The 12,773-nt window shown below is 33.0% G+C and overlaps 1 protein-coding gene across 2 annotated transcripts in view; it reads right to left on the bottom strand.

Annotated features, from left to right (window-relative positions):
- Positions 1 to 11,792, bottom strand: part of put (activin A receptor type 2 punt) — a 50,648-nt gene extending 38,856 nt beyond the window's left edge. Inside the window, exons 1-9 of one of the 2 annotated variants that reach the window (XM_074124066.1) lie at positions 11,583 to 11,792; positions 10,535 to 10,581; positions 7,489 to 7,665; positions 7,122 to 7,315; positions 5,155 to 5,308; positions 4,932 to 5,074; positions 1,747 to 1,902; positions 1,396 to 1,616; positions 90 to 276 (exon numbers count right to left, since the gene is read on the bottom strand). In XM_074124066.1, coding sequence (XP_073980167.1) covers positions 90 to 276; positions 1,396 to 1,616; positions 1,747 to 1,902; positions 4,932 to 5,074; positions 5,155 to 5,308; positions 7,122 to 7,315; positions 7,489 to 7,546 — 1,113 coding nt within the window. In that variant the 5' untranslated portion in view covers positions 7,547 to 7,665; positions 10,535 to 10,581; positions 11,583 to 11,792. The remainder of the gene's footprint in view (positions 1 to 89; positions 277 to 1,395; positions 1,617 to 1,746; positions 1,903 to 4,931; positions 5,075 to 5,154; positions 5,309 to 7,121; positions 7,316 to 7,488; positions 7,666 to 10,534; positions 10,582 to 11,582) is intronic. The other variant, XM_074124065.1, reaches the window with a different exon arrangement.
- Positions 11,793 to 12,773: the final 981 nt, after the last annotated feature.

Raw genomic sequence — 12,773 nt, 5'->3', positions numbered from 1 at the left:
GAGCTAACCAGAATAAAACGATTGACCTTTACTCTTGGCAACTATAAAAGAATTCATGAGCTGGTTTCCACCAACTAAAAACTGCTCACCTGACCATGAGTATCTCCGCAAGGTTTTCCTGGTTGGAAGACAAGTGCTAATCCAAAGTCAGCAATGCAAGCAGTCAAATCGGATTTAAGTAATACATTCTTTGATTTGAAGTCTCTATGGGCAATTGCAGGTTTATATCCTTCAGTCTTAGTAGGTCCCATTTCTTCATGCAAATGCATCAATCCTCTAAAATGATAATTTAAAAAAAATCCAATTAGTATGCACTGCATTTTATAAAATACAATTAGTGGTTGTGTGCAATGTTTTCTAATAGAATAAAGAAAGCCATCTAACAAGCCCAAAAATCATTTTGAGGAATCTTATCACTTCTACGCTATGAAAATTTGCTGATTGATAATTCAGATGAATAAAAACTTCAATAGTTGGTTAAATACTATGAAAATAACAAATTTTCTGAAATGTTCAACAATTCCTTCCCTTCAGGTGTTCTTCTTCAGAAACCATCAAGAGCAGGGGTCCCCAAACTACGGTCCGCGGACCACATGCGGCCCCCTGAGGACATTTATCCGGCCCCCGCCGCACTTCCGGAAGGGGCATCTCTTTCATTGGTGGTCAGTGAGAGGAGTACTATATGTGGCGATGCCGCAAAGCGCTGTGTCGCTCATGTACAGTACTACTACTTCCGATGACGTGGGATGCACGCGTCACGGCTCCGAAAACAGTGTAAAATAACATTAGAAGTAGCAAGAAAGGCAAAGCACTATAACTAAACCGGACATTGACCATCTCATTAGCCAAAAGCAGGTCCATAGTTTCCACAGAAATACTGGACAGTTTGTTGATTTAAATTTACTTGTTCTTTATTTGAAATATTCTATTTGTTCCCGTTTTTTTTTTTTTGTACTTTAAAATAGTTTATTTCATAGTCCGGCTCTCCAACGGTCTGAGGGACAGTGAACTGGCCTCCTGTGTAAAAAGTTTGGGGACCCCTGGTCCAAGAGTAACCTTCTATTACTCCTACCTCCACAAATCAGTTCCTAAAGAAAGTTCTCCCAAAACTTCGAATAAGAAAATTTTTTCCTTTAGGCCTCCAACAAATCATTGATGTTTGTATTATGAAAATTAACATTTGTAGTTTTTCTGATTGCTTTTGGCCAGGATCTTAAAAAACCATTTTACTTGAAAGTAACACTTTTCATTTGGGATAGTGAGAGCCTAATATCAACTCCATTTTTAAGGTTTGCCAGCAAACTTCGTTTCCTTTACAATTAATAATTATATTTGTGAATCAAGCGTTCCTTGTTTATAAAAATATCCAATCGGTTCTGACTGAATAAATATTACCTGGACATAGATTCTGCAACATGACATAGTTGTGCCCAAGTTAAATTATTTGCTTTGAGATAGTCGCACAATGAACCCAAATCATGATAAGCAGTAATCAACCAATATTCACTTTGCAATCCATCACCCCTCTTTTCAACGCCAATATATCTTAAAATTGAATCATGCCTCATATGTGCCAATTTGAAAATTTCTTGTTCACTTTGCCATGATTGTTTGTCCTAAGTAAAATAGAAAGCAAATTTTTACGAAAAATTAAAACATTTAAAGATAATATTCACAAAAAAGACAGAATAGTTACAAGCTTCTTTAAAACTGAACTTAATTATATTTGAGAATGATAAAACTAACATGAACTGGAAAGATTTTCACAGCTACAAGTTCTGTTTTGTATTGGGCTTTCCACACTGCGCCGAATCTTCCTTTGGCCTTTACTTCAATCAACTGTATAGGCCTCATTCCCATGTTCGGCGATGGTGGTAATGGCAGAGGTTCCATTGTTGGTACCTGAGGAATATTAACTAGTTTAAAGGGAGAATATTATACACACTAATTATTAAAATATATATTCTTAGACGGTCAATGACCGTGAGTAAGTCTTGTTGAATTAAGTATATATTTAATAAATTTTCAATATTGAAAAACAAATGTAATAAAAATATAAATAAAGACTGTTATTATTATTATATATATATATATATTTTAACTTAAGTTATTAAAATTGGCATACAACAAATAACAAAAAATAACATTAAACAAAAATTAAAATAAAGGTGCTCTAACAACAGAACACTAAGCTAAAGGCAAAAATGCAAAATACTTTTACCCTCGTGCAAAATTAAAAGTTCAGAGTAGCAAACATTTTAGCGTAAGTTATTAATACATCAAAATTCAATTATATTTCAGGATAAGAGATTATGAAAGATTCTTAGGAATATGCAAAAAAAAAAAGTTTGAGCTGTTGCGACATTGATCTATTACGAGGGTTGGCTGAAAAGTAATGCACACATGCTTGCCCAGCGCGAAAGAAGAGCTTCGAAAAGCTTGCGAGGTGGCATTTGGAAGTCACATTTCACCTTATTACCTATGCGCAGTTTGAACTCGCTGCGTTCAGCCAGTGTATTTTTAGACGCCGAAGTATGGACACGTGTACTGGTACTATGTCACTGCGAGTTAAACAGCGTGCTGTTATCGACTTTCTTTTGAATATTGTGGCAAGGGACGAATCATGGGTCCATCATTACGTCCCAGAAGAGAAAAGGCAGAGCACCGAATACCGACATGCGTCTTCTCCTCGGCCGAAAAAATTCAAAACACAATCGTCCGCAAAAAAAAATCTTCTAGCGGTGTTTTGGGGTGCTCACCAAGTTTATGTGACCGATTTTCTGGAACCAGGGGCAACGGTAAATTCTTTTCGGTATGTACAGGCTCTAAGAAACCTCCGACGTTGAGATTGCCATGTTAGAGGCAGCTTGGCACCAATAATCTTGCTAAATGACAACGCTCGCCCTCACACCTAGCGCGAAACTGCAGAGGCTCTGGAAAAACTAAAGTTTCAACCAATTCCACACCCTTCTTATTTCCCGGATCTTGCCTCCAGCGATTTTTATTTGTTTCCTCTACTCAAGAGAGACCTCAAGGGTAATTACTACTCCTCAGACGATGAGGTGAAGGCAGCTGTCAATTCCTGGATTCAAGAAAAGTCAAAAGAATTCTTCAGTGACGGAATGGAAAAACTTGTTTCACGTTGGGAGAAATGTATTAGCGTTAATGGTGACTACATTGAAGAGTAATACATAATTGTGAAGCTTAAGAATTGCACTTTAATATACTTTCTGTCCGAACTTGATAACTCTTTTCTTTCCCCCTCTCCTAGCATGTGTGCATTCCTTTTCAGCCAACCCTTGTATGTCGAATATACATACAATATATGGGTAAAGCCATTTTAGATTTTTTTTTTTTTTAAATTTAGTTATAATACAGTAAGTAATAACCGAAAATGAGAAAATAAATTTTGAGAATTTAAATTCTTTACTGTTCCTTTTAATAAATGAGGAAGTGTTTTTAAACAAATTCCTCGGAATATTTAATCTGTAAATGCTTTTAAGAATTCAAAAATGAGAATTCAGTTTCAACAAATTTATAACGTATATTTTATCAATACTTCTTTGGAAATCTGTTCTACTTGTGAAGAACTTCGAGACTTGTTATCGCGCATTACCGCCAGATGTCGAGCTAGAGTTGAATAAATAAACTTTAATATTACCTTACTTCATAAAAAATTTTTTATTTCCTGTCACAAAATTAAAAGACAAACTAGTCTAAAAAAAAAAAATGTACATTATTACGCTGTTGGAGAAGAAAGTATTTGAAAATATGACTTGGTCCTGTGCAGGATAAAATAACAGATATTACGATTTTATTCGTTGCCTGTTTATTGTATCCCCGATCGGATTTTCATCTATCGTTAGAGGCAGATTAATAAGTTTGGTGAAGAGATTTCGGCCACACTTATACCCCCCCGTCTTTCACTATACTTACTGACAAAAAAGTATTAAATCGATTTCACGTTCTTAAGAGCCCGGTTATGTTCCTGTATGATTTTAAGCTTAGATCTTGTGAGGGTCAATTTTCACTTAAAAAATTCATTAAATATAATAGTAATAATTAAAAAAAAAAATTAAAGTACTAAAATAAGTGCTAAGTGCAAAAAAGTTTACCACTTACCCACTTATTTTTTAGTTCCAAAACAGAAAGATAGCCAAAATGAGTAAAATGTATGTATTAGTGAATTCATATTAAGGAAAAACATGAATGTATTATTTGAGAATATGGCATTAATTTCTTCTAAAAATCTTGAAAGTTTAATGTATAATAACTTCTTCATACTTTTAGCGAGGATCAACAATATTTATACGCGGGAATGAAGAATAATTACCTTGGATTACAGATTTTATAAACTTTAAATGAAAAATAAGAATAAAAAGATGAAAGGGCGGTTTTCCTCGAGGGTTTATGAAGATCGTATTGATTAACTCCGGATATTTTGTATACTCTGATAAAATAACAAATTTATGAAATTAATCCGGGAAACATTATTTTTTAAAAAAATGGGAAAAACCAATTAAAAAGCATTCAAATGAATCTACTTTTTAGGCAAGTATGCATACAAATAGCCTGGGTATTCCAAACTGATGGTGATCTGCAATAGAAAATGTTGGAATAATATGCACGATTCAATAATTTAAAATAGATATCTATTGAAAAATAATTTGGTAAAGTAGCGAAGAATGAAATTCTATACAAATAAAAGAAAACTAAAAATTCTAGGGATCACAATAGGAATTACAACATTAAAAAGTATAAATTAACAGATAAGCTTTCCCATTGAATAATTGCACTTATACTGAAGAATGATTTTGTTTATCTAGGCCACATAAGATAGTAATGTAGGATCTTTAAACACATTAATTAAAAAACAAATCACACACGAAGGATCCCTTAAATTAAAAATTAAATCAAATAAATATAGCAACCTCATTGAAGTATGGAGTTTTCTTATGCCGACAAGTACAGTAGACGATGATGGCAATAATAGCAATTAATAGCAGACTTAATGGAAATAAGATGAAAAAGAGTGGTTTGTTGATTTGAGGCGGTGTAGGACCTACTGGAAAGGCTGTAAAATGTAAATTCAATCAGTACTTCAATTTAAGTATGAATCTACTTTAAAAAAAAAAAATGCTTTGTGATACTTACTTTCCTGAGTAGTTTGGACAGATAGTTCGGGCGCCCAGCTAAATTCTCTGTTGCACATATTTCCTTCACAACAGCAAAACATCAGGCCTTTTCTAGTTGTTGTTCCTACACACTGAGGGTGGCCAGTGCATTCTACATTATGCAGGAAACAACCCTTAACAATAAAAAGAAAAGTTGTTCAAAACGCGTTGAAATGGTAGGAATAACACAACTACAGAAATATTAGTTTAGAATGGCGATAAGAAAGAATGCTAAATATTTAAGAACTAATAGTCGATGTATCGAAGTAAAAGATTAAGAGGTAAATCTAGCAAAGATTGTTATAGTTAGCAATGAATGCAGGAAATATTATTTGCCTGTTTTGAGCTCCGAGAAGAATGGAATAAGTAATTCCTAAAAATATTTAAGAAATGTTAAGTGTATATCGAAAGCTAATGAACTATTCAAAATTTAGAATTATTATTTTAAATTGAAAATAAATGCATATCCTCGTTTACAAGAGTAATTTTTTGCAACTACGTAAAATTGATAGATTTCGAGAAAAAAGTAGCCAAAAAATTAGATAATCTTTGGCAGGAAGTCGAAATTAGGAAGCTTATCTACGTAACATCGCAGTGCTATCCTGCTCTTACATCCTCTAAGGGAAAGTATTGCAATCGTTTTAAATTATCGATGCGTGAACCGATTTAGATGAATGAAGTTGTCATTCGGTTCGATTTCAATTATGTAGATGCGTCTCTAGTGTGTCACTACACAGTACTTAATACTTTAGAGCAGGGGTGGGCCGCTTGCTGCCCTTTTAACATTTTCCTGCGGCCCGCGGCACAAAACAGCAAATAATTATTTTATTAAGTAAAATACTTAATATTATTGTTTTGGAATACAAATTAGCTTATTTAAAAAGAAATTTAACCTTCTTTCTAATGAGCTTATTAAAATAGCTGTAGCTTTAATAATTTGAGAAATATAGACAACTTTTTGCTAAAAAGTAGTAGTACCTTGAAAAAACATAAAATTAAAAATATCTATAAAACGGAGCCGAATCGAGCCATAGTTTATATGAAATTTTTTGTTGCAAATGATGCCCAGAATCGCCTCCCGAAGTTACCGTAGTCTTATGCTGAACACCCTGTATAGAAACGTTCGAAAAGTGTTTAATTGCATTAATTTTGTTTAATATTTATTAGATGTCTCAAATGCTGGTCCTTTTCTTATACAAAAAATTTTTTCTGTAAAGTAATACCATAGAGAATAAGCCCACATATTACAGCGAACTGGTACTCTACCAGTCTGTCTAACCACCCCTTCCCCCAAAGGTCCCCTTAATCGAATTATTCCAGAAAAATGTTACTTATAAAAGTCATAGAAATATTTGTGACCTATAATTACACTAAGTTTAAAGAAACTCCAAGAAGCGATTTTTTTTAAAAAAAAAAGTTAAAAATCCATTCAGAGATTTCACAAAATCTGAACATATAGTGAAGAGAGAAATTGAGGTTTAAAATTTCAGTAGGTCATAAGAAAACTTAACTAATACTTAACTTTTTTATCTAAGTTTTTGTTAAGGAGATAAATTTAATAGATAAATTAATTGATTGATTGATTCAATATGTACTATATTGTATTATTAAATGGAGACTAGTTAAAGCAAGGATTTTAATTAATTTAGTTACTTTTTGGAGTTTGTCTTTCAGCCCTTGGGTTTTTACCTTTATAATTGGGGAGAGAGCATAATAGTCAAAAAAATAGGCAGCTCTATTACAATTAACTGTCCTAAAAACCAATTTAGATTTCTGACTGAAAGGAACCAATCTTTCTCGTATCCGGATGGTTTGGTTAGAAAGAAAAATACTACTTACATGTAAAAGAAGTAGATTACAGTTTTTTAAAAAAAAATTATGGCGTAATTCTCAGGCGCAATAAAATTTAATCAGCTAAGTAGATTTCTTTTTTTCCGAAATATTAACCTTCATTTTAATAGCTGGAGTGCCTTCAGTTGAATTTTCCCACAATACAAAACAGTGTACTCTCTTTTCAGCTTCCGGCGCGTCACATTCTTGTGTTTCATTACAACCTTCGCTTCCAGTCTCGGCACATAGTGTTTCATTATGGAATTCACAGTGCGTAGTTCGCGTTAAAGCAGAGCAAAGTACAGTTTGACCTGAAAAATGTTGAGTAAGCAGTTACTAAAAACTGTTATCAGTAGCTTTTTATACATCATACAAATTCGCAATGAAACATGAACAATATCCTTTTATCAATTATTGGATAATAATATTAAGAATCTAATATTTAGTTGTTTCTTTCTAATTTTACATAATTAAATGTACTTACTCATAAAAAATGTTGTAAGTACTAAAGCAGCCGTCCATCGAATTACGTCAATGGCCATTTTGCACTTTATTTTTTTCTTATTCTACCCGTAAAAGAGGAACATTAAATTCATTTTCTTCATTTCATCTACTTGATTATGCCATTTGGGTAAAACCCACACAAAATTTTGACTCTTGTCTGAAAATATACAAATAGAATAAATATACAAAAATTAGTATAGCAATAAAATTTACTTTAGAAGAATCAAAATTTAAATTAAGTACAGTAGTATCTCGATATACGTCCTTAATCGGTATCAGATCCATGGATTTATACCAAACATTGGGACAAATGAACTTTTTTCTCAAGAAATAAAAGAAATATGATGATTAATTAGCTATTTTATCCGCCTGTTTGCAGCACGATGGTTATTTTTTTTGCCAAATTACAACGGATAAAATCAGTGATATTGCCCAGCACTCTGGACCTCGCCACATGTTAACGATTTTTTCTTTTTTTTTTTATCATTTAGCTACAATCAACTCATTTTATTGCGTTATAAGCAACAAGGGTAACAATAAACAACATATAACACTCAGAGTTGAGAAGTTACCCAGCGGTAACACTCCAATAACATTCTACTGACTCTCTTCATCTGAGAGGAGATCACGAGGCCATTGTCTTTTAAGACGTCTAGAAGTGTAGACTGGAAATATTCTGAAAGACAGATGTTGTGCAAGTGGATTATCATGAAATTGAATGTTAAGATGGAATTTTCTTTGTTTTTTTTGCAACTTTTGTGACGAAAGGAATATTCAAGTCTGTGTGAATGGTTTGATTGGTGACGTAGTAAGGCGCGTTTACTATAGAGAGAAGAATTTTAGACTGCAAAGACTGAAGGTTTTGAGCGTTTGTATGAACTCCACAGTTCGTTACCATAAGCCCAGGACTGGCTTTAAAATATTTACCTAAATAAGCCTTTTGTTGTCAGGAATGAGTTTTGATCTGTTGTCGAGTAGTCTTTTCAGTTGTCGGAAGCGTCTGTTGAGTTCTGTTCTCTTAAGTCGCGTAAGAGGATTCCACGTAAGTCTTTTGTCAAGGTAAAGCCCAAGTTAGCGGACTACGTTGACTACTGGTAAAGGAATTAAATTGTAAAAGATAGGAGGTAGACTGATGTGTCGCAGAATGAAGGAAATGTTTTGAGATTTTAGTTTTATAGCCCATTTTTTGAACCATTTTTCCAAGGAGGTGAGGTGGGACTGAAGGTTACTAAGAGCTATTAATGGATCTTTGTTAGTAGGTAAGATGGCAGTATCATCGGCATAGGTGAGAAGAGTACTTTCAGGATGAGTTGGTATGTTTGAGGAGTAGATTGCTTACAGAAAGGGGCCTAGAATGCTGCCTAGCGGAACTCCAGCTTCAGTATGGCTGAATGGAGAAATAGTTTATTACATTCACTCTAAAATGTCTGTCAGTCAAGTATGATTTCAAAATGAGGAAATAGGTGGCTGGAAGGATGCTGTTGATCTTCCAGAGAAGTGCTGTGTGCCACACCCGATCGAAAGCCTGCTTCACATCAAGGAACACCCCAGAACAACACTCCTTCTTCTCAAGGGAGGTGGAGATCACATCTACAACTCGGTGGCACTCCTGTATGGTGGAGTGCTGTCGCCTGAATCCAAATTGGTACTCCGGAAGAATACCAGACGATTCTATTATTGAAAGAATACGTTTTAGCAGGAGTTTTTCAATAATCTTGTAAAGGTTTATTTGGCTTAAGTATCGGAAGTATAATGGAAAATTTCCAATGAATCCTTGATATAAATAAAAATAAGACGAAATACGTAATCCTGTTATTCCATATCAACTTGTTAACTTTATTCATCATGGACTGCCCACATATTTAACAACTCTGCTTATATGCCACCGCTACCCCGAGCTTTATGGTTCTCAAGTGATAGAACTACCTCTAATCGAGATTTTATCGGAAAAAGCTCTAAACTATTTTCTTGAAACTATGTAACACATTTGAAACATTTCCTAGGAAAATTTATTATGAGCATTTCGGTGATAAGAGAGGGGGTAATAAGGTATTCCTCCTAAGAGCCATTTAAATATAACTACAGTTTTGTGTCCTACATATCATAAAAGGGAGTAGAATGTATTACATAAATTCCTCAACTGGTAGAACCTCTTTAATGAGTAGATTATTCTTATCATTGAGATATTCTCCAACGATATTCTTTAAGCTTTTTATCCTCCTTGCACTAGAGTTAGTTGGTCAACAACTTTTATAAGAGAAATTTTTCGGAAGACTATTCGGTTAAAGGGGAGAGAGATGATTGGTATTCTTTTCTGTAAAGTACCATTTCAGTATAATGTATGACTATGCATGTATTATATAGAAGGATTGATTAACAATTCCAAGATAGTGAAAAATTTAAAAAATACCTTAAGTATAACATTACTAAATGAATTTTTCAACTTTCTGAGACTTTTTGAAGATATAAAAAAAGTCATGTGAGTATTCACACCAAACGTTTTTAAATAGTTAGGTCGGCCTTTTTTTTTGTGGCGCAGAATACCTCAAAACATTCGCCTACTGATTACTAAATGAAGATGTGTTGCGTTTTCTGCTTTATAAGATTGGAGTAAAGCTTCTTTTCAAGTAAACAGACGCAAAAAAAAAGTTTCTATTTTTGTACTTTGTAAACTAATGTTAAGAGTACAAGATGCAGCGCCTCAAATTTCGAAAAACTTTTGCTATTCATTGTACTAACACATTATACTTTGTTTGCGAAAAATTCTCAAATCTCTACTATAGGCAAAAGTTGTTTTTACGTAAATGTAGACCATTATAAGGTGTTGGTGGGTTAATAAATTATACCATAAAGCTGTTGGGTTGAACTTACACAGCAAGAGCCTAAAACAAGGCTTTAGCCAAAATCTTTATTCTTTACATTTTTCCACAAGAGTATACGTACGTAAAGTTTCTTTGAATGTTTAAAGTTTCTAATGCTTAGTATGACGAAGATGAAAACCTCTTTTATGAACAGCAAAAACTTACCTTTCAAAACGCATGAAACGTTCCTGCCAAAATTAGCCACATGGATTCTGCCAACAGAATCTCTTTTTTAAAAATTAAAAAACTAAAATTACCTCTATCTCTCATAATTTAACAAAAAAATCAAAATAACTTTATTAACTAATCAAAATAAAAAGATGTATAAGAGTTGATTCGACTCAAAAAAGTTTTTATATTATTAATTTGAGAAAAGAAATAATTGTATCCAATGAATTTCTTCGATTCCTGAGTTTTCTTTTCTTATTTCTTTTTTTTTTTAATAACACATTATTAAACAAGGAAAATTAATGCACTCTCCGTAACCCACAGGAAACTTCTTTCTATATACCTGTCAATATTTATGAGCCCCTTGTTTCTGCAAATATGAGAAGACATTAACAATTCCAACACATTAAAAATTGGGCAGTGGTAAACTACACAAGTTCATTTACAATATTTTTTACATTGGCTTTTACCATTTAGCCAATACTTAAATAAACAAAAATAAACAATTATCAATGTATTAATTAATAAAAAGGCACATTACTACATAACCCCCAAAGACTAAAATTATGCCTTTACAGCATCAAGAATTTTTTTCTGTACATTTAAATTATCTTTTTAATCATTGTTAATAATCTTTGTGAACATTTACAGTTACGGGCCTAACGCAAAAATATTGGAAAAATAAACGTGCCAGGCACCCCAGAGAAAGCTTGGTACTGACCCACCCCAATAATGTTGGTAAATAAAGTTCAAGTAGCATGTAAAGTAAGGGTGTAATTTTAAAATATTTATACCGTATATAACTATTATAAATCATTAGCGGAAATCGCCGTGTTTATTTTCTAAAGTTAATCAGAATAAAAAAGATGAACTACGCTGGTGTTACAAGGCGTAACAAATAATAGTAATAAGCAAATAGTACAAAATAATGGATTCTTGAATCATGACGTTTTGCAACTATAAGCTATTACGCACAGATTTTAGTTATCTAAAATCATGTTTTAGTTGAAAGCCATCAAAACATAGTTACGAAAACCTTACTAACCAGCATTTGTACTCCCCTGCAGTAGACAACAGGATTAGCACTAGTAATTATCACTAAAAAACTACCATAATTAACAAAAGATTTCTTTGTGAATTTCAATCCTTTTAATGAATCAAGATTTAAAAATTATATAATAATATGTAACACAAAACTCAATTACTCAGAAGTAAATACGCCATTTGCTGGCAAGATGGCGGACTTGTATTATTTATGTGCTTTCCTGATTATTTACAATTTTAACATTGAATATTGAAATTTATTATTTCTTGAAAAAATTATCTTACAAAACTAGAGAAATAATTAAAAGAGACCCATTTTACTATTTTTATTTTTTAAATTGTCGATTGTTAACCTAATTGTTCGTTCATTAAAGTACTAAAGGTATTAATTGCAATTCTGATACGAATTATTATTGCTAATACCAATTTATCTTTTTTAATTTTTATATCATTTTGTTCTCATAACATATGTTACGATTAATATGGGAATCGATTTATCCTTCGTTTTGATTTTTGCTTTCAAGTTTCAATAAAAGTTTCTACCTTTCGTTCACCCTAACACTTTATTGTCTCAACTCCTGTTCGTGTTCTTATTCGTTCATCGCTATCGTTCTTACTTTCCACCCACTCATATCAGCAGTCGATACTTATTCTGTTAATCATTATAGATGTCAATTACTGTTGACAACCTTCTATATTGTTCTGCAATTGTGTGAGTGAGGGTGAACGGTGTTAAACTGTAGTTTTCCTATGGAATCGCTAAGGCTTAATCCCAAATATACATATATGTTTACCTGTTCAGGTCCTGTGTGGATCGGACAGTTAAAAGTTGTTAGGCATGGATATCCGTAGGGACGCAGTCTTCAAAAAGCGGTTAACTCATTAATCCTGTTTCCATGCATGCCTGAATGTCCACTACAAATACGGCTTATTGTATGCAACTTTAAAATTAACTCGGTGGCTTTTAACGTGCAATCTTAATATTAGATTGCTGTAATATTTGAATTAACATCTTAGCACCTCATCTTTGCTTGTTATTCGCCCATGAACAATGTACCTCGGCCTTGTAAACATTAATGGAACCTACCAAGTGCTGCTAAAACAGCGCTAGTATTTCTGGGATTGCTTCCTTTGTATCAGTTGATGAAAGCGGGTGCAAGGGCGCAAATTCTGAATTTCTTTCATATTGACT

Source organism: Rhodnius prolixus, unplaced genomic scaffold (assembly GCF_049639745.1).
Source record: "Rhodnius prolixus isolate KJV_2025 unplaced genomic scaffold, Rpr scaffold_3, whole genome shotgun sequence".
In the NCBI taxonomy this organism is placed as follows: Eukaryota; Metazoa; Arthropoda; class Insecta; order Hemiptera; family Reduviidae; genus Rhodnius; species Rhodnius prolixus.
This window is presented reverse-complemented; position numbering and strand designations above follow the sequence as displayed.